General features: G+C 41.8%; 2 protein-coding genes across 3 annotated transcripts; one reads left to right on the top strand and one right to left on the bottom strand.

Annotated features, from left to right (window-relative positions):
• Window positions 1-529: 529 nt before the first annotated feature.
• On the bottom strand, window positions 530-20465 carry rtf1 (RTF1 homolog, Paf1/RNA polymerase II complex component). The gene is made up of 18 exons (XM_083792089.1): window positions 20332-20465; window positions 18918-19028; window positions 18621-18771; window positions 13673-13877; window positions 11782-11899; window positions 7863-7974; window positions 7606-7744; window positions 5788-5965; window positions 5559-5641; window positions 5376-5463; window positions 5105-5212; window positions 4939-5016; window positions 4220-4341; window positions 3820-3877; window positions 3652-3729; window positions 3449-3553; window positions 1806-1917; window positions 530-1643 (listed from the first exon to the last, which is right to left on the bottom strand). The coding sequence occupies exons 1-18, from the start codon at window positions 20413-20415 to the stop codon at window positions 1537-1539; spliced, it is 2037 nt and encodes a 678-aa protein (XP_083648215.1). The 5' UTR covers window positions 20416-20465; the 3' UTR covers window positions 530-1536.
• On the top strand, window positions 19651-24892 carry ndufaf1 (NADH:ubiquinone oxidoreductase complex assembly factor 1). 2 transcript variants are annotated; one of them, XM_083792097.1, is made up of 5 exons: window positions 19651-19783; window positions 21764-22304; window positions 23111-23296; window positions 23639-23713; window positions 23943-24892. In XM_083792097.1, exons 2-5 carry the CDS (start codon window positions 21789-21791, stop codon window positions 24081-24083), a joined length of 918 nt encoding a protein of 305 aa, XP_083648223.1. In that variant the 5' UTR covers window positions 19651-19783; window positions 21764-21788; the 3' UTR covers window positions 24084-24892. The 2 variants fall into 2 exon arrangements, with proteins under 2 accessions (XP_083648223.1, XP_083648222.1); XM_083792096.1 differs by lacking the exon at window positions 19651-19783 and adding an exon at window positions 21166-21406 and having other exon boundaries at window positions 23943-24891.

Genomic DNA, 24892 nt, shown 5'->3' with positions numbered 1-24892 from the left:
GAATTTGTCATCATTGAAGGCTATATCAATGCAGTGAGATATCGGGATGAGATTCTGGAGCCAGTGGCGATCCCATATCTTCAGAATCTGGGACCTCCAGGATGACAACGCCCTCCCCCATCATCACAGAGTACCTCAAGAATTTGAGAGTAGAGAGGATGTAATTGCCTGCCGTGAGTCCAGACCTCAACGCAATTGAACACTTGTGGGATCAGCTTGAGCGTGCTGTACGTACGTGTTAGACTAGTGACCAACAACCACGTTGGTTGACTTGCAACAAATCCTGGTTGAGGAATGGGATGCCATCCCACAGCAAAATGTGGCTAGGTTGGTGACCAGCATGAGGTGCCAAGCTGTTGTGGCTGCCTATGGATCTGCCACACATTACTGACTGAGTTCACAAACACTGATTAATAGCGTAAAACTGGCCAATGTGTTTTTTTCCTTATTACTGTGGGAGAGTGCAATCATCCAGTCCACTAAGTAACTCAAATGAACTTGCCTCAGTTGAAACAGACACAAGACATAATTATGAAACAGTGCCTCTTTATTTTTTCCGCACTCACTCCAAAATGCATATTTACATGGCATGCCACATCAATACAAGAACTGACTATGGACACAATTTGTAACACGTAGAATCTGCTCTGCAAGTAGGGAGGGGATTTATCCCATGAACAACCAAACTAGAGATAAAATAAACAACGTAATGCTTTTAATCATCCATAAAAAAGTTTGTTTTTGTTTCTTAATCCGGCTGGTTCAAATACTTAAAAAGTGACATTATCCAGTTGACATATAATCGGACAAGATGTGTCCCATTCCTATATTCCTTTGTTTAAACAAAGGGTAAAAGTTGTAGGTTGTAGCTGAGTTATACATGGAAGATCTCCATCAGCTCTATGAAAAACCACGAGCTGCTATGCTTGGGAGGGAAATAAAGGTACAAAGTAATTCACTGATGAGGTAAAAGCTGATTCAGCTTCATCGAGTGTTCCGTCCAGTAATCTCAGAGTAACCTGAAAATTAAAGTCACAGAGGATAATTGTCCTTGCCTGTTCACGGTCAAAATCCAAAAGCACCATCCTTCCAAAACAATATTTAAAAAAGAAATATGAAAAGAGTGTACTCCCTTACATCCAAATGAGGGGAGAGAAGTTAAATACAAACTCAAAATAACAAAAAAAAAGAAGAAACAACACAATTTAACGTCCGTGTTTGAATGCAATAACAGCAAAGAAAACGTAATCTTCTGGACATTTGTCTTCCTAGAGAGATCCTTGATAAAAACGTCTTCGCTTAATGATTAAGCTTTAGTAATCAATATGTCCTCTGTGGTAGGATGAACAGTCTCTTGTATCAACACTCACACACATCCTGTCCTCAAAGACTCACTCACGCATTCTCACCTTTCTCTCTCTCACACACACACACACACACACACACACACACACACACACACACACACACACACACACACACAGACTCAAACCAGTTGCACATGCAATGTGGTTTTGAACAAGTGGCTCATAGCCATCAGATTAATCCCCTCCTTTTCTTGTAGTCCTCCAGATTGAGAGACCTTCGGGGGGCGCCATCCTTTACAGGAAGAGCGTTTGAGCTCACTGAGAGAGACTTTGCCTCTGCAATAAAGCACAAGGATATAATATTAATATTTTATAAAACAAATAAAAGAGTTTACCAATAGCTGGCTGTGTCTCTTCAAAGCCTTTTCACTCAATGAAATTTCACATAATCATGATTTACCTCATGATGAACATACTGTACATGAGAGGTCATCTCACCTGCATTAGGAACCTGTAGGTCAATCTTGACATCAAAATCATGAACTTTGAATAGGTCTTCTGAAAGATCGCTTGATACTTTGGGGGCATCTTTGTTTTTTTTTTCTTGTCCCTAGAACACAGAAAGGACAATTTAGATTATAAAGTAAAGAACTCAGAATACAATTCCATTAATGTGTTATTAGTTTGTCACACCACAGAATGTTAACTTATTTAATTTGGGCTAAAATGAAGCAACGTTGGCGACAGATTGTGGAAATTAAACAGTAACACTAGAAATCACAAGCAAGCACCATGACTTTCTCTGCTGTCCTGCTCTTGAGATGCACCGGACCAGCCTAGAACAGGCTTGAGAGCATTGGAACCCTCTTGTGATTTCTCTGCTGTAATGTTTGTCTATTATTCTTTTTGGGGGGGAGGAGGCAGGGCACTCGGGTAAAGTACCCATCAACCACTGCAGAGTCTAGGGAATCAAATCCAAAGACAAATACAATTGGCCCGTGTTTGGGGGAGGGAAGCTGGGCTGGGCAGGGGGGGGGGGGGGTATTTGTCACTGCAGGTCTACTACGAGCACCTGTCAGCAAGGAGTGTTGGGCGGGAGAGGTAGAACGAAGGCTCCATGTCCACTTTTGGAACACCCACCAAAACAAGAGATTGTTTCGGTTTCCCGGGGGGGGGGGGGGGGGGTTTCAGACCCACAGGAACGCACCCAGGGTGCTGGCCCGGTTCCGGCGAGCCGCCCCACGTCCGAAACAGTTGACAATTACCATGTGCCGGTCCCGCTACTGTACTGTGCCGTCACTGTACTGTACTGGCACACCCGAAATCATCATATATACAGTTAATATGTGCGTGTGTGTTTGTGTGTTAGGTTGCGCACAGGTGGTGAAAAACAACCATGCTGTTTTCATGCTCAAAGCCAGCCAGCCAGGCAGGCAGGCAGGCACCCACCCACACACATAGTCACTTAACCCATTTAGGCCTGAGGCCGATTCTAAAAACGCCTCTAAATCCTGACCCAAGGTTTCTGAAAAACTTCAAATATTTATATAGCAGAATCAAAATGTTTACATTTTTGAATACTGTACATACTGTACAGAACCCAAATATGGGTTCCCGATCTGAGTGGGTAAAACACCAAAATGGGTTAAGGAAGTGGTTGCACCACTTAAAGACATCAATACAACAGTACGGTTAATTACAAGTAACATGACCATTGTAAAACGGTGAGAGTAGCCTTAAAATGCATTGTAGGCCAGCACTGTATATATATTGTATACCGGTACTATATATTGCAAAATTGTCTCCTGGCCGTCTGTCCCTCATCCATCCATCTCTTCAGAGTGCATCAGTCTGCAGTGTCTACACTGATTCCAATCAGATATTCATTTTTTCCCCACTTTCGTAGTGCATTTGGTGAATACAATTGAATTGTAATATCATTAACATGGGGTAGTGGAGGGTGTATATATGTCGAATGTTGTTACATTAGTCATATGTACCGTATACTCACTTCTAATGTGCGCATCAATCAAATTTGTAGAGCAGGTTTTGACTCAGCTACAAATATACAGTGCAACCAATCTGGACTACTGTGACTCTAAATCAGGCTTTAAAGTTGTCTGAATGTGCACCCGTGTTACCTGGTAGTTCCTGTCCCCAGAGTTGGGATCTTGCATTGCTGACCCTGAGCCATATTTCTGGTTTAGATGAGCAAGGATAGCTGCATGTACAGATGGGTCTCTAGCCTAAAAAAAACAAAGGTTAATGGTATTAGATTACCCAGATAAATTAGACAGAATTTGATTAAATTAAATATACTGTGAAGGAAATAAAGAATGCTTACATTAGACACCATAGTGGGTTTGCACTGTCTTCGGGTGAAAGGGTCCATTGGTGTGTTCTTGGTTTGTTGTCCTTCAAGCTGTGAGAAGAAGTAGTGATTAGAATTTGACCATTAAGAGACGTTGCAATACATAATTTACTGTACAAGCAAGTGAATGTTGGAACTTACAACTAAAGCCTTTTCAGATTCCACGATGTTCCAACTTCTGTTCCTCTGATTTATATAACTGGATTATAAAAAAATAATTAAAGTGAGTGTGAGGTAAAGCTAAACATATTTTGTTGTTAATATATTTTGGGCCTTTGATGATGGTACACAGTGAAGATAGGACAGGAAACGGGGAGAGACGGACTAGGAGTAACACAGCAAAGTTGTCAGGATAGGCATTAGAGCTTATATGTAGTATGCACCTGGACCGTTTGGCGGTCAACACAATTAATAATTAACAAGAACAATTAATGTTCTCCTAAAAACAGCCTGTCTTATTAGCTGAAGTATTTCTTATTTGCTAATAAAACAATGTTGTTCCTTGTTAAACTATTTACAATTCAAAGATTCTGAAACCAACCTAATGGCAGAGATGCTTTTGGTCCTCTGCCTGTCAAGTGCTTCAGCTCTTTCCTCCAGCTCATTCAGTTCATCCTGGATAGTTTTTGCTTGATCACCATCTCCTCTGTCTTCTGCCATGGCCTTTAGTCAAACATAAACAAAGAGAGGGATCGGCCCAGTCAGAAGGTTCATGGTTATTATATCCCAAACCGGTCAATTTGTGCTGCATCAAAGCAGATTAAGAACTCTAAAATACACAATACACATGCATAGGACAAAGACATCCAGATAATAATCATCTTAATCAATCATGCCATTATAATCATGTGTCCACAGTCCACACAGCAAGACAACAACCAACCACCCACCTACTCATAGACAGCAAACCACGACCATATTGCACAATAGGAAAAAAATCTTAAGTAAAAAAAGAAAACATCAAGTTGGTGATGGGCTTGTAAACTGTCCAGACAACTGAACAACAGCAATCTCCTCCTGCTTCCATTATTGATGGCACGAATGGAAGTAGGTACAGTATAAATGAGAATTTGTACCCGTTGTTTCTAGTTGCAGGCCAGGGACCTTTAACCATTGGCCGTAAGGCAGGAGCCTGTATTCAGGATTCAGGGGAGAGGAGAGCTTTCTGCTCTAATACGTGTCATATGACTCAGACAGACACTGTCACACAGAGGCAGCAAATACAAACAGAGCACTTCATGTTTCTATATTTCCCAGTACCTTATCTTTGAGGAGAGAAGTTTTCTTCATGGCATAATTTGATGGAGCCTTTCGAAATCTGTCCTTCTCTTTCACAATCTGAAGAAAGGTAAATGCAAAGATACTATTTTTCTGCTCTGCATGTTTCAGACCAGAACATAGACAAAGCATAGAGTGACAGACATACATCTTCTATGTCTTTATCATTGAACTTATAGTTCATGGCTTCTTTGATGGACTGCTCCTTTTTGGTGATTTCATCAAGATTTGGGACTTGCATCCCAGCAACCATCATCTGCAAAGATCAAAGAAACATTTGTTTTGTATTTCAGGGTTGACAGATCTTGCAATGTCTCTCATACCCTAACCTTTTCTGCACTGAAAGCTGTCATTTAAAAGCTTTGAAGTTTCATGTATAGAGTATATTCATTATTTCCAAACTACCACCTATTACTTACCGCCTCTTTCCACTTCATAAACTCATTGTCTGTGAACTCCTGATTTGACACAAACTCAAGTCTGAAGACACGCGTGTCACCTCCATGCCTGTCAAATATGAATAAGATTCAAAGTCACACATTCAGGGAGTAGAGGTTAATTGTACAAAACATTGATTGTTAGTTGGAATCTAAGATTCCTACCTTAATTGTAACCCTTTGTTTGTTCTTGTTGTTCCAAGCTGGTAAACTTTAGCCGTCTCTACCACATCCACTATTTCAGCAACCTTTCAATGGCCAGGGAGGAATATAATTGGACAGAATAACAATTTAATGTTAGAAAATAAACTGTTCTTAACTTGTCTGCATGGTTAAAGGTTAAATAAATTATTTCAATAGACATGACAAAAGCAAGATGTTAGAGGTAACATACCCTGTAAACTGGTTTACTACTGCTGTTCCCAATACCTATCCTAACGAAGCACCCAGTCACAGTCTTGGCAAAGAAGGGCATGTGGCACCAGCGTTCCAACTTGTGTCTGGACAAGCGGACTCTGTTGAGTTCATCTGGGAGTGACACTGGTTGGGACTTTGGTGGAGTCTCCTCTTTCCTAAAATGGTGAGAGAGATATGGAGGAAGAGATTATGAGCAAAACTTTAGATAAACTAGAAAGACAAGACATCCAGAGATACACCTTTGGAATTCAAGAGGAGAATAACAGGGTTTAATCAACATAAAGGTTCTATGTAGAGGTCATTGGAGATTTGGTGTGGCAGCGATGATGTGATGATATGCAGTGTTGAAAATACGTTGCTTATTACTCCTTTAAAAAGTAATTATATTACTCATTAATTGTATCAAGAGTAATATTATGATATTATTGGAACAATACATTCAAGAGATTTACTGTCACAATAATGTATGACAAGTACATGCACTGTGAAAAACTTAGGTTGGGTTGCTCCATAAATAATACACAATAAAAACAATACATAAATAACAATACTAAACTAATAACACAGTACCTACAGTAACTTCTCAAATAAGGTTAAAAACATCCCTGTCCTTATACAGGAGGAGTTAAAAATCAACCAAACAGCAGAACTGGGGGTGGGGGGGGGGTATGGACGTTTCTACTTTCTACTCCGCCTATAGCAATATAATTTAATATTTTTATGAACTTAATAAAACTATTGAATTCTCAAAAGTAGCTAGCTAACAGGAGAATAGCGCTTGATGTCTTTACGGGGCCGCCTGGAGCCACACATTCATATGATTGCGGGCGGTGCTTACACGCCTGCACGGCCAGCGTGTGTAAGGCAATCAAGTACTCCCCTTCCGCAGTTCAGCTACAGAGCTGCGGGATCCAATGGAAAGACGGGATGTAGTGTTGCCAGGTCCGCGTATTGTAAGCGAGTGGTAGTGTGTGTAAGTAGGCTGTAGAAAGTCAGGGTTTGTGGCAACAATGGTGACGGCGGAGCCAATGGAAAAGACGTGATGCAGTGTTGCCAAAGAAAACGGACCTGCGTCAGACCGCACGCAGACCACCTTCGTAACTTTGCCTGATGGTGCATGCTTAAAAAGAACCGATCTAGAAGCTAACATCCTGTACCATCGCACAGTGTTGATGGCTTGTAAATCTGTTATTTTTGTGCATGTGACAACCTCCTACTCGGGGAGGAGAGACTGCTTTTATCTCAGTGAGAAACAAAATCAAATCACATTCATTGTAAAGAATAACGCAGCGTTATTTGGATGAGTAAAATTACAGTTTTGGCAGAGTAATAGGTTACACTACTCATTACTGAGTAAAGTAATATTACATAATTTATGTCTATCGGCTCCCTTTCCGTTCACTACAGTATATTCACTAAAGTAGCATTTGTAAATTTGACTGTAGACTGCCATCATGTTATTAAAGCAGAAGTTATATACATTTCAAATGTAGGTCAAAAGGGAGATACGATATGCTCATCAAAATAGAGATACATGAATGGTGGTTTGAGTCTAACTTCTATCAGGTGCTAGGTCAGGCAGTCATCAAAATGCAAGATGAAGACATACACATACGGGCACACATACTGGCTCTTTGTTAGCAGTTGAGACGAATAACAGTCCGAGTCCATAATAATCATCCATCATTTATAAAATATGGATAAGGGGTCAGGACAGATAGGCCTCAGAATAAATTATGGACTTAAATGGTTCTTCGTTCCAACTGCTCAGTTAGTTCTTCTTACTCATACTTACTCGTCATCATCGTAAGATGAAGAGCGTGAACTCCGGTCACTTTTTATTGATGATTTGTCATCATCTTCCTCTTCCTCTTCTTCATCATCAGAATACACTTCGCTTGTCTTTAGGGGCTGACGCTTAGCCAGCAGTTCAGCTGTTTGCCAGAGAAGTCACAGATCAGCATATGAATGTCCCAACCTCTTCATTGCCAGAACAATAATAAGGGGCTATATAACACAAAAATAGAAATAGGACTATGACCGTGTGCCAACCTGTTCTGTTTTTCTTCTTCTCACGCTCAGCTTTCAGTTCTTCCATGGCCTGGGACTTCTTATCAAGCTTTTCGTCACGTTTGGTTCGTCTCTCCTTATTGTGTGACATGACCTAGAGGGGTGGAAGTTGTAAGTAATAAGTAAGGGCAGGAGCCTATCTCCTGTTTCTGTAGCGTGAGGCAGCTTGATGTACAAGTACACCCCCTGGACATGACGCTAGTATGTCGCAGGGAAGTTGTAAAGACAATGAGAAAGTCTGTATTCATTTGAATATGAGATTGGGACAACCAGATAGCCACGTGGTTGAGTAGGCAAACCACATATCCTCTGATGCCTGACCCCGGTTCGATTCCCGGGCTGGCTCGACTATTTGCTGCATGTCACTCCCCTACTCTCTCTCTCCCCCACCTTTCCCATTTTCAAAAGTTTGCTAGTACCAAAATAACAATACAACACACAGGCATGCAAACAGGCCCAAGGTGAAAAAGGTGACAGTGTCCGGGGCCCGACGCTGTGCCGCGGGCGAAGATCTTTTGAGCGTTTATCGGTACTAAACCCACTTTTTTTGGGGGGGGGGGGGGGGGGGGGGTGCTCTGACACAGCCAGGGACACAGGGACACAGCCAGGGACAGATCCAGGGACACAGCCAAGGACAGACCCAGGGACACAGCCAAGGGCAGACCCAGGGACACAGGGACACAGCCAGGGACAGACCCAGGGACACAGCCAGGGTCAGACCCAGGGACACAGGGACAGACCCAATGACACAGGGACACAGCCAGGAACAGACCCAGTGACACCGCCAGGGACAGACTCAATGACACAGGGACACAGCCAGGGACAGACCCAATGACACAGCCAGGGACAGACCCAATGACACAGGGACAGACCCAGTGACACCGCCAGGGACACAGCCAGGGACAGACCCAGTGACACCGCCAGGGACAGACCCAGCGACACAGCCACACACACATACTGTAGCCGTCTATAGTGTGGTTAAGTGGTTGCACCAATCAAAAATGACAGATGATTATTTACTAAATCAGTACAAATCTATAGTCAGTATTGAGCAAGATGTTAACATTAATTTCCTGATAGTCATAGAACAATTAATTTACTCCAACAGTTTGAGGAGCACTAGCCCCTCCTATATTCAGTAGATTTCTGTCCTAATTAGTCACAAAAGTGACAATGAATGGATGATAAGATGATAAGAGTGCCGCTCACTTCACACGGGTGTGATTTTTAAAAACGGTTTCCAGCAATCGCACTCCCATCTCAAAATCCCTTACAGTTACACTCTTCATATCATGTAAAATAGAAATTATATTCACTGGCAAAATAATAAATTATAATACAGTCAACAGGGTCAGTTTACTTCATTATTTTAGCCTTAGTCAATTTAAGACATGTATACCATCCTCTCCTTATTCAACAGTTGAGCTGCATGTTTTCTTTTTTAATATATCTATTTAGTATATATGTAAGCCCTGGTGGGGGGGGGGGGGGTGATAGGACTACAAGTTGTATGTATCAAGCGTTTTATTTATTTACTCACACATGCATGCACGCACGCACACACACACGTGAGCGTGCTTTATTTATTTACTCACACGCACGCACACACACACACGTGAGCGTGCTTTATTTATTTACTCGCACGCATGCATGCACAGTCTGTGCACTGCACAGTGAACACACGCGAGCACACACACACACACACGCGAGAGCACACACACACACAGCGAGAGAAAGTGACGCCGGCGTGTCCACACCACACATAGAGTATTAAAAGGATAGAGACTAAACTGTCGCGAAGCTCCGCCCCCTCCACTATTCATGTTAGTGGAAGTTGCTCAGTGGCGTTTTGAAGCACCCGGAAGGCTGCCGGAAGTACCGTCTATTTCCGCATTTTTCGCTGATTCAGCATTTGGGCATTTGGTGCCCAAATGCGGAAGTGCAGCTGGGCTTTAACATTGAGCACTCGGTTGCACGGGGTTTCCTCGTCAAGAATCCACGGGTCCGCCTGCAGTCCTTCCTCCTACCACTAGGGCCCAGCGCTTCAACATTGGAGTGCCTAGCTGGCCCCTTGACACCACAGACAGCGCAAGGCGCTAACGTTGCTAATGCTAACTAGTAGCAGCTACACTTCCAGGTAACTGGCGAGTCACAGACAGTGTGTCAAAAGTGGACCGTCTGTCACACAAACAGAAGGTTGTTTTTTTTCCGCGGAGCACATCATGCCACCCAGATGCAAGCAGAATATCGTTCAGAATCATACAGTGATTCACGAGACTAGTCCGTCAGAGAATGCTCATTGCTCCGGGCAGCGGGCTAGGGCTCCACCCAGTCCCCCACCCACAGACCCCCTCACCCCTCCCAAACATTTTTTTAACGGATTTGCATGAATCACATAGGTCCCATATTTGTGATAAAAACGGCGATTTTCGCCGAAAAGCTACACTTTTGCATGTCTGAACACAGTGCGCTCTCTTTCACACAAACAGCTCCAGCTCATTCTGTCAAGATTACATGATGATCTTTTCAAGTTTTGTTTCATAAATCGAAATTTTCCACCTGAAAACAGCTGATTGACGCTTAGGACGGAGATTAATCACAGGACAGAACTTTATTGATATCATAACCGAGCAAACCGCTCGACAGGCTGGGAGCACCTGTTGGGCAACATTCGATGTCATTTCCGGTTGGGACGTCATCCAAAATGTCCCCCCCCTCCCCATTTCACTGGATGAGATCGAAAATCTTAAAACGTGAATAACTCTTGATCTAAATCAATCCGTCCAATACTAACCAAAGACTAGAAAGAGGCAATTCTGGGAAATTGCAAAGTGTGGTTGCCCACATCGCACCCGTCGAAAATGGAATCGCTTTCGTCTCTGCGTTGATTAAGCCACCCTCGACATCTGATTCAGATTTGGGATGGATCGGACATTCCGTGCGTGAATTGTGGCGTTTGTCAAATAGGCCCCTCCCACTAACTTTGGAAGACGATTACGGCCGAACGATACAGAATATCTAAATTCTGTCTGTGCTGTTTTAATGGGATAGGTCCCGAGATCATGTGTAATGATTTTTGTGAGATTTGGTCAAAATCTGTAGGAGGAGGAGCAAAAAGTGTGTTTTGAACAAAATTCAAAATGGCGGGAAATCTATCTAGACGCAAATGGGCGTGGCCTATATGGGGAGATGTGTCATGACCCAAGGAATCCAGGGAAAAAATATTTTTTATTTTACGACCTACGGTTCAAGAGTTATACCCCAAAAGGTAAAGTTGGCTGTTATAGCGCCACCATGAGGCCGACCGATATAGTTCTAAGGTAATTAATTTTAGTAATTATTATGAATCTCTCCTCCAAGTCTTGTAAGTATAGCCCTTATGGTCTCAGAGGAAAAAATACTTGCACTAATTAATTCATATCAATTAAACTATCCAACAAATGTCTTATCCCAATACACGCACACGATTCCCGATGTAGCCCGTCGTTTTGACATATGGCTCGAGTGTGTGCGACAAAAACTGTGGGAGGTATAACGCGACAAAATAAAGTTTATCTATAATAATAAAAGGTCACAAAAACAATAGTATGGTTGCCTTCAGGCAACCACACTAATTATGTTTTTGTCGGCCCATTGCTAGTCGCATTAGAATCATACCTCCCGTTGTTGTGGATTGCCTCGGGGGTGTTTTGGCTACATCTAGCTAGTAGCTACTTCAGCTACATCCAAGATGGCGCTCTGTTGGCGCTCTGTTGCTGCAAATCGCTGGGCGCTCTGATTTAATGGTCCTAAATACCCCCGGGCGTTCGGGGTGTTAATGGTTACCGGCATCACACTTAAGAACAAATCAAACAGAGCCACCCATAACCAATGTGTGAAATGCCAACAGAACTGTACTAACCACTTGTGTGTCTTGGACCTGAGATAGCTTCCTTTTTTCTTGCTCTTCCTCCTGCTTCTTTTTTTTCTCCTCCTTTTCCTTCTTCTTTGCAGTCTTCAGTTTCTTTTTAATTTCAAACCTGTTGGAGAAAAACAACATTAAAAACAGGACACACCGGTTCCGCTTCCGCTACCGAAAGGATGACACCCTAAACAACGAGGTCTTTGACGGTTTTATCTAAATAAGACCCTAAAATAATTGAATTCTATTGATCAAAAAAATATCCTAAATAATGAAAGGGTCGGTAAGAGTAGGAGAACCATGAACGACACTAAAATTTAACGTGATTCGAGACGGAAAAGTAGCCGGAGCAACTCTCGTGAAGAAGAGGAAGATGGCAACGTCAGTCTGCAAAGTATTCTTTTTGTAACTAAGATAACATGCAACAATTCTCCGACATTAAACAACAGATGAAGAGAACAGATGACAGAATGGATGAGGCAGAGGGGAGAATTGACAAAACTGAGACCATGCTCCACACGTCAATAACAGTAATCAAACAGCTGACGAAACTCCAAGCCGAGTAGGAAACCAGATTGATAGACCAAAAGAGCCGTGCACGCCGGGAGAATGTGAGTTTTTATTCAATAAGGGAGGATAAAGAAAGTACCGACATGATTGGGTTCTTGAATAACCTGTTGAAGACCACACACGAAATGGACCTTGGCATTATGTGTGCACACAGAGCTTTGTCACCAAAGCCTATGGTGGAGACTAAACCTAGGTCAATTGTGGTCAACGCACAGGTCCTGGGCCTGGTGAGAGCAGGAGTGGACCTGGTGGGACGTAGGAGGGACCCGGACAGGAGTCAACCCACAGAGCCTAGTCCTTCCACATGCCAGAATCTGGTTCTCCCGGTCCTGGCAGAGTAGTTCCGGAGCAACGGATTGTGTGGCTTTGGTCTTGCCCCATTAGCCCTAATGGGACTGATCGAGGGTAGCTACTGGGACCTAAGTCGGGACTTGATCAGCCCAGCTGGGTCACCTGAGTGAGGGGTATGATGTTCGAGAGACCCAAAACCCTGATGACCTCGGGATACATCACTGAGGATACGTCCCAGGTGCATCCATGCAATGTTTTTTAGTTATGGTCAAGTTCGGGAGCTACCTGACAAAGGAAGACAGACGTACTCCAAAGAGCATTGGCAGAAACAATAACTGCTGTGTGACAATGTGCGTTTTACGTGGACCACGACTACCCCCTGAAGAAACGCGCTGAATATTCCGAGGTCCGGCAGGTACTAAAAGCTAAAAGAAATAACATTCCATACCCCATATATTTAATTTATAAAGTCGGGACTTGTTCATTGGTAGATTTTTTCACTTTCTCTTTTATTGGACTTTAATGCATGTCTAACATGCAGCCACAAAGGTCCACACCACAGCTGCAATGTGGGACTCTTCCCTGCCGGGACTTTGACTTTACAAAAACAGCACACTCTGTAGTGTTGTTGTACTGTACTGTTGTGATGAGAAATATTTTTCTCAGGTACGATATACCCAGGTTTAGTGATGGTGTGACCAAAAGGGTTGTGTTCTGGGGTTAAACCTTATCGGTTTAAATAATCTCTTACATAAATGATGCATGAGCCTGTTCGATCTCGTTTGTTGGGTGAACTATTAATTTAACTTAGTTTTAAGTATGCTTGTTCACTACACACACGCCATACTACGCAGTATGAACCCATTATCGTATCAAAGCGTGGGTTGACAGTGACATCCCTAGTCTGGACAGTGAGCTGAACATCCATATATTTAGTATACAGCACATTTAGGTTAAATTAATATTGTACTAAAACACTAGAATACCACGTTTAAAATGACTAATATTTAAATGTAATTCATGCACTTACCGTCTTTTTAGCACCTCTCTCTTCTCAATTCGGTTGAACAGCTCCTGTTCTCTTTCCTTCTCCGTCATCTGCTCCAGCCGAGCTCTGTCCTCTTCATCTCCCATCAGGTCGTCACCATAACCGTCCCGGAAAACATCGTCCTCAGAGGAAGAGTCTGAGTCCGAACTGGAGGAGGAACTGTTGCTTTCTGAATCCGAGACCTCGCCTGATCGGGAGAAAATAAGACCATGATAACAGTGCTTAGCTTGACATTAACTTTTTGAGGCACTTGTCATTCGGACAAGTACATTTCCCATTTACTTGTCCAGGCACAAAAGTCACTTGTTCAGAGCACAAGCACATACAAATACATTTTAAATAAACTACGTATGTCTTACGTCATCATTTAGAGCTAGTCATACATATACTATATACATAATCAGTAAAATAAAATAGCAAATTGTGCCTGATCTGCTGGGACCAGAGTACGTGGTGTGTATATGTATGACTAGCTCTAAATGATGACGTAAGACATATATTATGTGATCTGGTCCCAGCAAACCGGGCACAGATTTGCTGTTTTATTGGCATACGCATAAAATGGCGGGTTGGCTGTCGCGGTTTTTGGCGCAAAGTAACCACAGTATACCGCTAATCAACTTACAACTACATACTCTATATAGTATATGTATATGTATACGTATGTCTTATGTCATCATTTAGAGCTACTAGTCACACGTATACTATATACATAATCAGTAAAATAAAATAGCAAATTGAGTTTTTACTTGCGCGCTCTGCTTGCACAAGTAATAAACTAAACTATAAGTTGGTTTTGGTGAATACATGTTTGAATATTAGATGTATATTCTCAGTTTATATTTATATTTAAGTTAATAGCCGTAGAATGTCTGTGATCTTACATAAATTTCATGTATTCCAAATACACAGCCGTCCGGTTAGCAGACTGACCTCGTCTGCATTTAAACTTGTAGCACTGTATGTGCACTCACCCAATTAATTCCTAAGACTTGGAGGCGTAGTCCAAGTTTCATATTAATTTCAAAGTTCTGGCATAAATAGTCAAATATCTCTTTTCCATGAGCTGCACATGGACAAAAAACAGTAAGATTTTACTTAACACATGTTTTCTAACAGAACTTTCAAATGGATTCTGAAACTAGAGGATAATATCTGACTCCAAGTCTTAGGAATTAATTACTGGGTGAGTACACACACAGTGCTGCAAGTTTAAATGCCGACGTGGCCAGTCCAACTGGATAGGACCGATCTATGGAGTGTATTTGGAATACATGAAATGTATGTACGATCACAGACATTCTAGGCAGGGCTATTAACAATATTATATTGGAAAGGTGATTATTAGGAAAGCAAGACAAATGCCAGACAATATTGTTTGCTGCTTGGATGAGTCATAGAAAAAGTGAAACCATGAGTCACTTGTCCAACAGACCAGAAAGATATTTTACTTGTCCCAGACAACAAGACAAGCCTTAATGTAAAGCCCTGATGATGGGTTCCCCTTCTTCAAATAGTCTGTACACTGTATACATTATGGGGATACATGGGGATCATTTACACATTTAGGCTAAATTACACCCTTATTCGAAGCTACCTACAATTAATAAAACATACCGTATTTTGACGAATATAAGACGACTATGATTATAAGACGAGCACCATTTTTCAAGACTCATTTGTGGAAAAAACATTAAAGATAAATTCTGGTTCTTTATAAAGAAAATGGTTTATTTTAAAATGTTTCTATAATCATTTTTAAATTAAATGATTTTCATATCACCAGTAAGACACTTGAGGGCAAGGTCGTGTGCACGAATCGGCCTGGGTGACAGCAGACTGCGGGGCGAGCGCTGGTGCTTTGGAATGGGGGGTCAGATCAACATATCCGCCTGGTATGGGTGACAGCAGACTGCTGGGCGAGCACTGGCGCTTTGGTATGGGGGATCTGATCAACATATGGAATGAATTCTGTACTGGCCGTATGGAGTGTGAGTGTACAGAGTTTGAGGAGTTCAGATCAGCATATGGAATCTCAGAACAGGCTCACCGCGGGTGCTGCTTTAACATGATGCAGAGTAGGGCTGGGCGATATGACAAAATCTCATATCACGATATAGAATTTATTTTATCACGATAACGATATACTCACGATATAGCATATTTTTTACGATACCTATTTTTTTATCTAAAATAATTGATTTTTGTTCAGGTCGAGTACTTTACTGTACTTGGGCTGTACTGTACTGTACTGTACTGTACTGTACTGTACTGTACTGTACTGTACTGTACTGTACTGTACTGTACTGTACAAGCTCTCCTCCCTGGCCTCTGTCTGTGTTAGGCTGCACAACAGTGACACTTGGTGGTGACAATAGTTATGCTATTTCCGTGCTCGGATACAGGGACAGGGACACACATAGCTGTCTATAATGGTTGCACCACTCAAAAAACAATTAAATTCACATTATCCAGTCTACTTATATGAATATAATACTGATGCCCTTCCCATGCACAGACAGGCCCAAAGCAAGTACAAAAATATTACAAAATAAAATGTATATAATAATAATTAGAGGCTGAACTCAATTGTTCAGCCTCTGTAGACATTTTTAAAGCACAGCTCAAGACCCACTTCTACAACATTGCTTTTAATTGATCTTTTATTTTTTGTTATTCATGTCCTCACTGTAAAACCTGAAAGGTGCTATACAAATAAAGTTTTATTAGTATTATTAATAATTATTATTATTATGACAATTAAAAAGAAAAAAGAAAGAAATAAGACGTTGCCATTCAGACACAGAAGTACAGGCCTGTGTCTGCATTAAATTGGCTTAAGGAAAAAATAAATATCTCATGTCACAGTTTGTCACTACAGTTGTTTCAGTTCATTTAAGCTCTGTATAGGGAATCAACATGTTCTGTTGTAGTTATAGTTTAGTTTGTTAAAGACGTTGGGCAGCTTAACGATGTTTAATTGACTACAAGCGATAGAGTGAGAGAGAGTGAGAGAGAACGCGATCTTGTCGTCAACTCTCCATGCCCAGCTGTGCGTATATGCGAGTCTGGGACGAGTGGGGCTTTTTCTTTTCCTTTTTTTTTGATGATCACAACAAAGTCAGCGTCTTGTGTTGTTGTTGTAAGCTGTTGCTGAATTAAGGACTTTTCAAATGGAATAATTTATTTGGAACAATAAAACAAGACAGACACGCAGCAGGAGGACTGCACAGGTAAGAGGAACGTCTTCGTCTTGGAAGAAGTTTGCAGTGCACCCGACGACGGACAAGCTTATTGTTCAACTGTGTAAAACATGCGTGGCTCACGCAATTTATCAATTTGACCCAACATGAAACCTGCATTTATAACAGTGAATGACCGGTTACTTTAGGGCGCGTTCGGAAATAGCGCACTAGGCGCACTGTGCAATGCAAACTGATAGATGAGTTCGCTCCGGTGTGGTATTTCCGAACGTGCCCCTTACACTGCTCTGAATCTCGTCAGCCATCATCTCCCTTCATGTAATCAAAACCACTTCCATATCCATACAATGGAAGACGTTGCCCCTCTTTTAGGTGCAAGCACCACCTCGGCTTGTGTTGTGGTCGTGTTGGCCTTAGAGTATATAATAGAGAAGACATCCGAAAGGTGTTGGCTCACTGTTTTCAGTGCGCGCGGTGGGCTGCTGGGCATGCCGTATATAAGCGCTGTGACGTAAAATACTGCCGTAAAGCGAAACGGCGATATAAGCGATATAGCTTTTTTTTCGTGATAGACATTTTCTATCGAAAATACGATATATATCGTCATATCGCCCAGCCCTAATGCAGAGGGATCGCACCGTCGGCTCTGGGCCGTGGAATAAACCTTTTTTGGCCAAAAATGCCATCTGGGACAAGGAATAGGAGATATAGGCGATTAAAAGAAACGGATAGAATGGGTGATTATGGCCACAATGATTTTAATGCCGCGATCCTGTGTTATTGACAGCACCAGCTAGCAACCAGATGCTAATGTGAGTAGCATTATGACTTGATCCATTGAATGCACTATAAAAGTGCAATTGCCGTAGATCTACGCCAATGGTGTTAAGAGTAGCATTGATTAATTGGCTTTAATTGACATACAATAATGGCAATGGCACCAAGTGGGTTTTAATGACGCCTCCTCCCAACACATGAGCCCACATATTGTCCGTCTACGGCACAGACACACGCACACATAAGTGTGTGCATAGTGCACACGATCACACAAACAAGCCATCAAAGACTCCTACAGTGTAGAAGAGGGGGGAGTGTAAAGTAAATAGTCCACATCTCCCAAATACAGATTAGATGCTGCCCTACATGCCAGCTAGGATAAGTAGGATAAGAAGATGAGTCACCTAATGACAGCCACAAGAAATTATTCTACAAATTAACAAGGTACATTAGACCAAAGCACTCCTTCCGTTTATAGCAGCACTGCAGAATACTAACTGTTAATTTCAAAAAGAGGGGGCATATAATGTCCATCCATACCATCAACAGCTGTTGGTATGCCTTACACTGTCCCTCTACTCTATGAGGTCCGATAATACACCATCTGAACTTCTGAAGAAGTTATGTTATATTCTGACTGTGGAGAAGGCTTACAAGGAATATTATTTGGAAGAACAAAGGGGTTCCACTGCGACCAACTTGCCCTCAAGCCAAATTCAGGCTGGTCCGTGCATCCGGTGCGACTGGTATGTGTAGAAGAAGGAAGGCACTGGAGCAAATGGACAATTAAACCTGATAAAGATGTATCGACATCAAAACATTGTCACGTTATTTGTCTGCACCCTGTAAATAAAAAAGGCTTAATTGTCAGAATTTTCTCCAGTGCTTTCTTTCGAATATCCTTTGGTATCATTCTTTTCTCCCCACATTTGACCCCAGATGCAACTTACCCTCCTCTGGAGCAGAGCTCTCAGCTGAACTGTCTCCATCAGAGCTACCAGATGCAGCTGCTTTATTTACTTTCTTCTTTGTAGTGTTCTTCTTATCCGACCCTTTCCCTTGCTTAACCTTCTTCTTGCCTTTGGTGCCACCGACAGTCCACTGTACAAAGAATTGACAAATTATGTGTATATCATCAAATAATGTTAGTTTACATTTTTATTTTTCACCAAATTTTAACTAAAAGGCAAGCCATACTTGGGAGAATACTATTCAAATCTGGTAGACACATTAATTTGTTGTCATACCTCATCATCACTATCCGACGTCTCAGAGTCTGTAGAAGCAGCAGGCTTACTGACTGGCTCTTCCTGTTCACCTGAGTCAACTCTCTTCCTCTTTGCCAATGACAAAAGCTCCTGTAATTTAAAAGGAATATAGTTTAGTCAGTGAAATCCCAGGAATAGAGGGTATGCGTGTGACATCATCATCAAACCAGGAAGTTACGCAGGAACGCCTACTGAGTGGCAAAAAACTACTTCCTGGCCTTGACAGCCCATAAATCCAAACAGAAAAGTCCTATCTGATTGAATTAAACAACGTTAAATGATGTTTAACTAACTTTGCATGTTGCTTTGCCACTCGATGTGCCATTCACTTTAAGCATGCGCATACCCTCCATTGTATTTTAATTTATAGAAAGAAACGCTGGCCATCATAGCTGTCTTGATCAAAAAGTACATCCGAAAAGCATGACCACATACTGATTGATTGAAGAGGGTATGAGATACCCAGAAAAGCACTATGACTTGTTTACATTGGGGACCTCCGATTAACAGTCTAACAGATAGACACTTGATACTGTTACATAGTACAGAATACAAAAACAGCCGTTTGCTTGATGGAATTAGAAAAGCACAGTATGCCCCCATGCTGGTCTCAACAAGTGACTGCATGTGTTTTGTTTACACATGAGGGCTACATGGCTACCTGTGTGTGCACTGTCCCCGCCACAAAATATTCGGGGGGGAAACACTTAAGCCAGGTGCAACCCTGTGGAGTTAAATTCAACTCTAAGATTAGAGAGAACACGTGGCAAAATAACTGGCTGAAGTTTGTCAACAACACCGAAATAGAATTCTGTCTCCGCGCCCATGACGTCATTCGAGATAAGGTACAGTAAATCGACTGCGACTCATTGCAGACTTTTGCTGCCTAAACACCCCGCAACAACCATAAAGCTGGTGTTCTAATAGCAAACATCAGTACTAGAGTTAAGTGTGAAGCAGTCTGGTACAGAACCAGTCCGTGCCGAGCCGAGCCTTTGGCGCGGTGTTTTCCTGCTTCATAATGTTGTGTTCTGGAGATGCAACACTGGCGTAGCTAGCTATCTAAAGCAACCTGAAACTTGGCAAATGAATAGCATTCTGTTGCAGAGATATGGAGGGTCAATTAATTTAAGCAAACGAGCAACACTAAAAACAAAACTGCTGCACTTGAGGGAATGCCATACTCATTCCAGAGGGATAATAACACCACAGCCTCACAGTTTAAGTATCGTGTTCCAGTAAATAGACTGGGCCCACTCTCAGCTTTACCAAGGCAAGGCCAGGCAAAGCACAACCAGAGGCTAGCTGGCACCCCATTAGCTTCACCTCAAAGTGTTGACAACGTAAACAATGAACAATGAATTGCAAAATAATGCGCGTCGTGTTCCGTTACCTGATCCAAGTTATCGTCGCTAGCACTTTCATCGGAATCAGAGTCAATCACGACGCGACCTTTCCGTTTCTTTACATTAACCATGATTAGCGAGGAGGCTAACGTGCTACCTCTGCTAGACTGTGTCGTCTGAATGTTTGATGGTAAACCAGCGGACGGCCGCACGCAACGAACGGCGCTACGCAGACATTACAGAGCATGCGCACTAAAAAATAAATAAATCGCACGCGCGCGCAGACACACACACACACACTAATATTTGTCAAACAAACGTAAATAAACAGAATATAGCCAAACGATAATCAAAATCATAGGACCACAATGGAACCAAATAACTTATTTTTTTACTACTGTGCTGTCAGCTGTTTACAAGCTGTTAATAAAGTAATCAATCAATCAATCAATCAAATGAATCAATGCACCAACAACAGCTTTCTTGTTATTATCACAATAATATGTATACAAATTCATTGTTAGTTTTTATTACTGTCAACTGTGTGTGTGTGTGTGTGTGTGTGTGTGTGTGTGTGTGTGTGTGTGTGTGTGTGTGTGTGTGTGTGTGTGTGTGCGCGTGTGTTTCGGCGCGCGCGTGCATGTGACAACAACAACAATAACAAATAAATCGTTACAAACGATCTATACCGAGTGTGTCACTCACTGTCAGGACTGGTAACATTGGTGCACCACCAGGGGTGCTTTCAGGTCATGACACTTTTGTTCAGAAGTTGAACGAGATCAGAATAATCAGAAGTATTAAAGACAAATATGTTCCTTCCGTGCTTCCGTAACTTAGAGCTGCTGTTGAACGCAGCCCATTTCCGCTGCTTATCTGAATCTGTGCGACCTTGGTTATGTTCGCGCGTGGATATTACATTAGTACCACCCAAACAACACATTGCTCGTTTTAAGGTTATATTTTATTTGTTAAACAACAAAGAACTCACTTTGCGCATATTGGGAAACATATCAACCCATAAAACAAGATACTCGTATCACTAGTATGATTCCTGTAGTAGGTCCAGCATTTCCAATGCTGTATTAATGAAGCCATGGTGACCATGCCCAGCTACCCTAGGTAAGTTAATTTCGTATTATTGCGTATTAACAACTGAGTGAAGTCGATTGGATCCAAAAATATGTATTAAATCCGTAAATCCCCATTACATAATCCAAATGTAATCAATATGACGTCATCATAGTACATGTGGCATTGGCTATCCTGGCTGACGTGCCTTGACGTCATTATGATATGATTAATAGATATGGGCATCTATGCTAAGTCGTGAGGTGGCCTACAGCATGCACTGCATTGGGCAGAATCGTCCTGTAGTTAATACAGAGACTGTACTACAGATTCAATCTAAAGCTCACTAAAGCAAGGTTATTTTAATTCAGATTTAAGTTCTATACAATTTCTCTTTCTTCCCAACAGGAAATCGCTGCATTGACAAGTAAAAATGTCCCTGTCAAGGATTGCTTATCTTCCTCCAGTGAGGCTGATAGCTTCCATGCACCATAGGAAGATCTTGGTCCATTGCATCTCTCCTGTATCTGTGGCCACACGGTCTATGTCACGGATTCGGGGTGAATACAGACGGCCCGGTCAGACCAAAGACACCACTCCTCCTTGGAAGATCAAAGTAGACTTTGAAAAAGGTTTGGCGGGTATCAAGAAGAACTTTACACTGTTGAAAAAAGAGTTTTCCGACCGTTGGATCGGTCCAGAGGGGAAACCACTTACTGAACATATACTTGAACAGACTCTAGTAATATGGGAATTCAGAGGGCCAGAGAACCTGGAGCAGTGGACGGTGTCCTCGGACCATGAGATAGGAGGCCAGAGTGAAGCCTACATGAAACTTGGAAGGAACAACAATACCTCTTTTTTCTATGGGACTCTGTGTTCTGCTACTCCAAGGGATGGAGAAACACGTTACAGTGGATACTGTACAATGCGCTCAAAGCAACCACTGGTTAGTAATGTATCCCCTATCCAGTGATGCTGCTCACTAGACGGCTTTTGCCAGACCGATAACGTGGATTCACTCTCGCTTCCTCTCCAGGAAGATGTGTCAGTGAATCCACATTATGGCCAAAGCCAGGCTAGCTGCTCAATGCTCGTTTCATTAGTGTGAATTCAATCTATCAGGGTGGGAAGTTAATTATAACTGGTTGGTCCACTGAAGGATTCATAATTTGTCCAGAACACTTGCCTACTCAAATTCAAGACTTGTTTTTTAATCATATTTGAATTGAGTTGACTTCTTTTATATTATATTAGTTTAATTGAAAGCATTTTGTTTTTGCCTCTACATTTTCTATTAACCCATCAAGACCTGAGGCTGATTCTACAAATGCCTTGTAAATTTGTAGTTCTCAAACTTTTTCAAGCCAAGGGTCTCTTCCAGATAGAAATCACTCATGTGAAGTGAGCGGAGCTCTTATTGTCATACATCACGTTCCGTGGTCAGCCAATCAAATCATCTCAAATTTGGTACACACAAAGCTGGGCATAGGAGGGGCTAGCAGTCTAGTGCCTCTAAAAAAAGAATGTACAAGCTTGCATCATGACACGAAGTAACGCAATGTGAGCTTGTTCATCTGCTATTTTTGAATATCCAGCTAAAATTTTAAATGACACGGATGCTTTCTGGTTTTGATGGGTTAATGTACACATCTTCAAATAATTTTCTTAATAGTGACTGTATCCATATTTAGACACGTTTAACTGTTTGTAGATCATGTGTCACTAATTACCCCTAAAATATTCCATTTGTAGGCTTCATTTGAGAGGAAGAAGCACTATGATTGGTCCGGATTCAACACACTTCATCTACGAGTGCGTGGTGATGGCCGCCCATGGATGATCAATATTGCAGCAGAAACCTACTTTTCCCACCAGAAAGATGATGTATACAGTTACTTCTTGTATACCAGAGGGGGGCCCTACTGGCAAGATATCAAGGTATACCCCATCCTTCGCCATTTGAGGTTTCAGTCATTTCAGTTGTTTTACTCTCCTTTGGTTTGCATTAAAAGACATGTGAACCATTGTACAGATACCAAAAACAGCTGTTCATAACTTGGAAACTGACACAACCGTTTTGGAATGGGGTGCCTGGTGGTTGCTCAGCTCGTTAGTGCACTTGCGTTTAGCTGACACACCTGTAGTGTCTAAATTGTTTTGAGTTCTAATCCAGAGTTGTCTCCCCTCTCTGTCCTGTCACTACACTTTCCAATCTAAAAGCGTAAAATGCTTAAAATAATCTTAAAGGAAACCTTTAAAATATCCCCTACTCCTTTGCAGATACCATTCTCCAAGTTCTTCCTGGCACATCGTGGAAGAATACAAGATGACCAACATCCACTCTGGCTCGACAAGGTAGTACATTTTTTTTGCCAAGTAACTTATAAGTAAAAACATACATACATTAAGTTCACTATATGAAATATGCTATAACAATGCCATGAGGTTACCAGGCTCAAATTGTAGCAGTTATTCCTTGTTAAAACCTGTCTTTGTAGACCTGTAAAATATGCATTTCTACCAGAGCTACATGTGTGAATACAACACACTAAATTAATTCGACCACACTTCTTAATTTCTGCAGATAAACACAATTGGATTTACTTTGGGAGACAAAGCGGATGGCCCATTCCAGCTGGAGATAGATTACATTGGCGTCTGTAAAGATCATGCACATACAGAAGAGTTTGCCTATGAGGTCTACAAGAGGAACCCTGAAGTCTGAGAAGCATCACTGTACAGCCCCATTAAATAAAATCCAACAGTCAACAACCGAAGTTAGATCTATAGAACACAATGTGTTTAAAAAGACTATAAATAGTCATGATCTTGTATTGACAGATTATATTTTTCATTATAGATCATGATTAAAGCAAGTAGTTAATAAATAAAAATCACACCTGTGTGAACTGAGTGTGCAACCCCATTTGGGGGTCCCCATAACTTCCAGACCCACAGGAACGTGCCCAGAGTGGGTTGAGAAATGACATGTTTGACTTATTTTCTACAGACTTTGTTCATGTATATTGTATTTGGAAAGGGTAGGCATACAGTATTTTTTGGTCATAATTATAACTATTGTTACATTAACTGACGACAAATAAAACATTGAAAATGAAGATTGTCATGAAGTCATCCACAGCATTCAACATCATTTTATTTTACAAGTTATGCCCCACAGCAGGGCTACACTAAGATCACGCTCTACCGTGAGTCACTTTCTTCAACACCAGTTGCTGTTGTACTGCATATATTATAACCTATAACCACCCAATGTAGCGCAAATAGACTGCATTAAATGGCAATAGCATTAGCAAACTATTTTAGCGCTTGGTTGGCGATCCGCTTCAGCACCGCCGGCGCCTGTCATGCATGCCAGAGAAACGGGGAGGCGGGTGCGTAACAGCAACTGGCGTTGATGAACAAAGTGACTCACTGCTCTACCCCTCTCTCTCTGACATGTTGCTATCTCCCCTCCTTTACAATGAGCATGTTTTGTTGCTAAGCCACTACATGAAAATGGATAGACAAATG

This window comes from Protomyctophum parallelum, assembly GCF_964188405.1.
Source record: "Protomyctophum parallelum genome assembly, chromosome: 20".
NCBI lineage: Eukaryota > Metazoa > Chordata > Actinopteri > Myctophiformes > Myctophidae > Protomyctophum > Protomyctophum parallelum.
The sequence above is the reverse complement of the archived record's forward strand: the minus strand, read 5'-3'. Positions and strand labels throughout refer to the sequence as shown.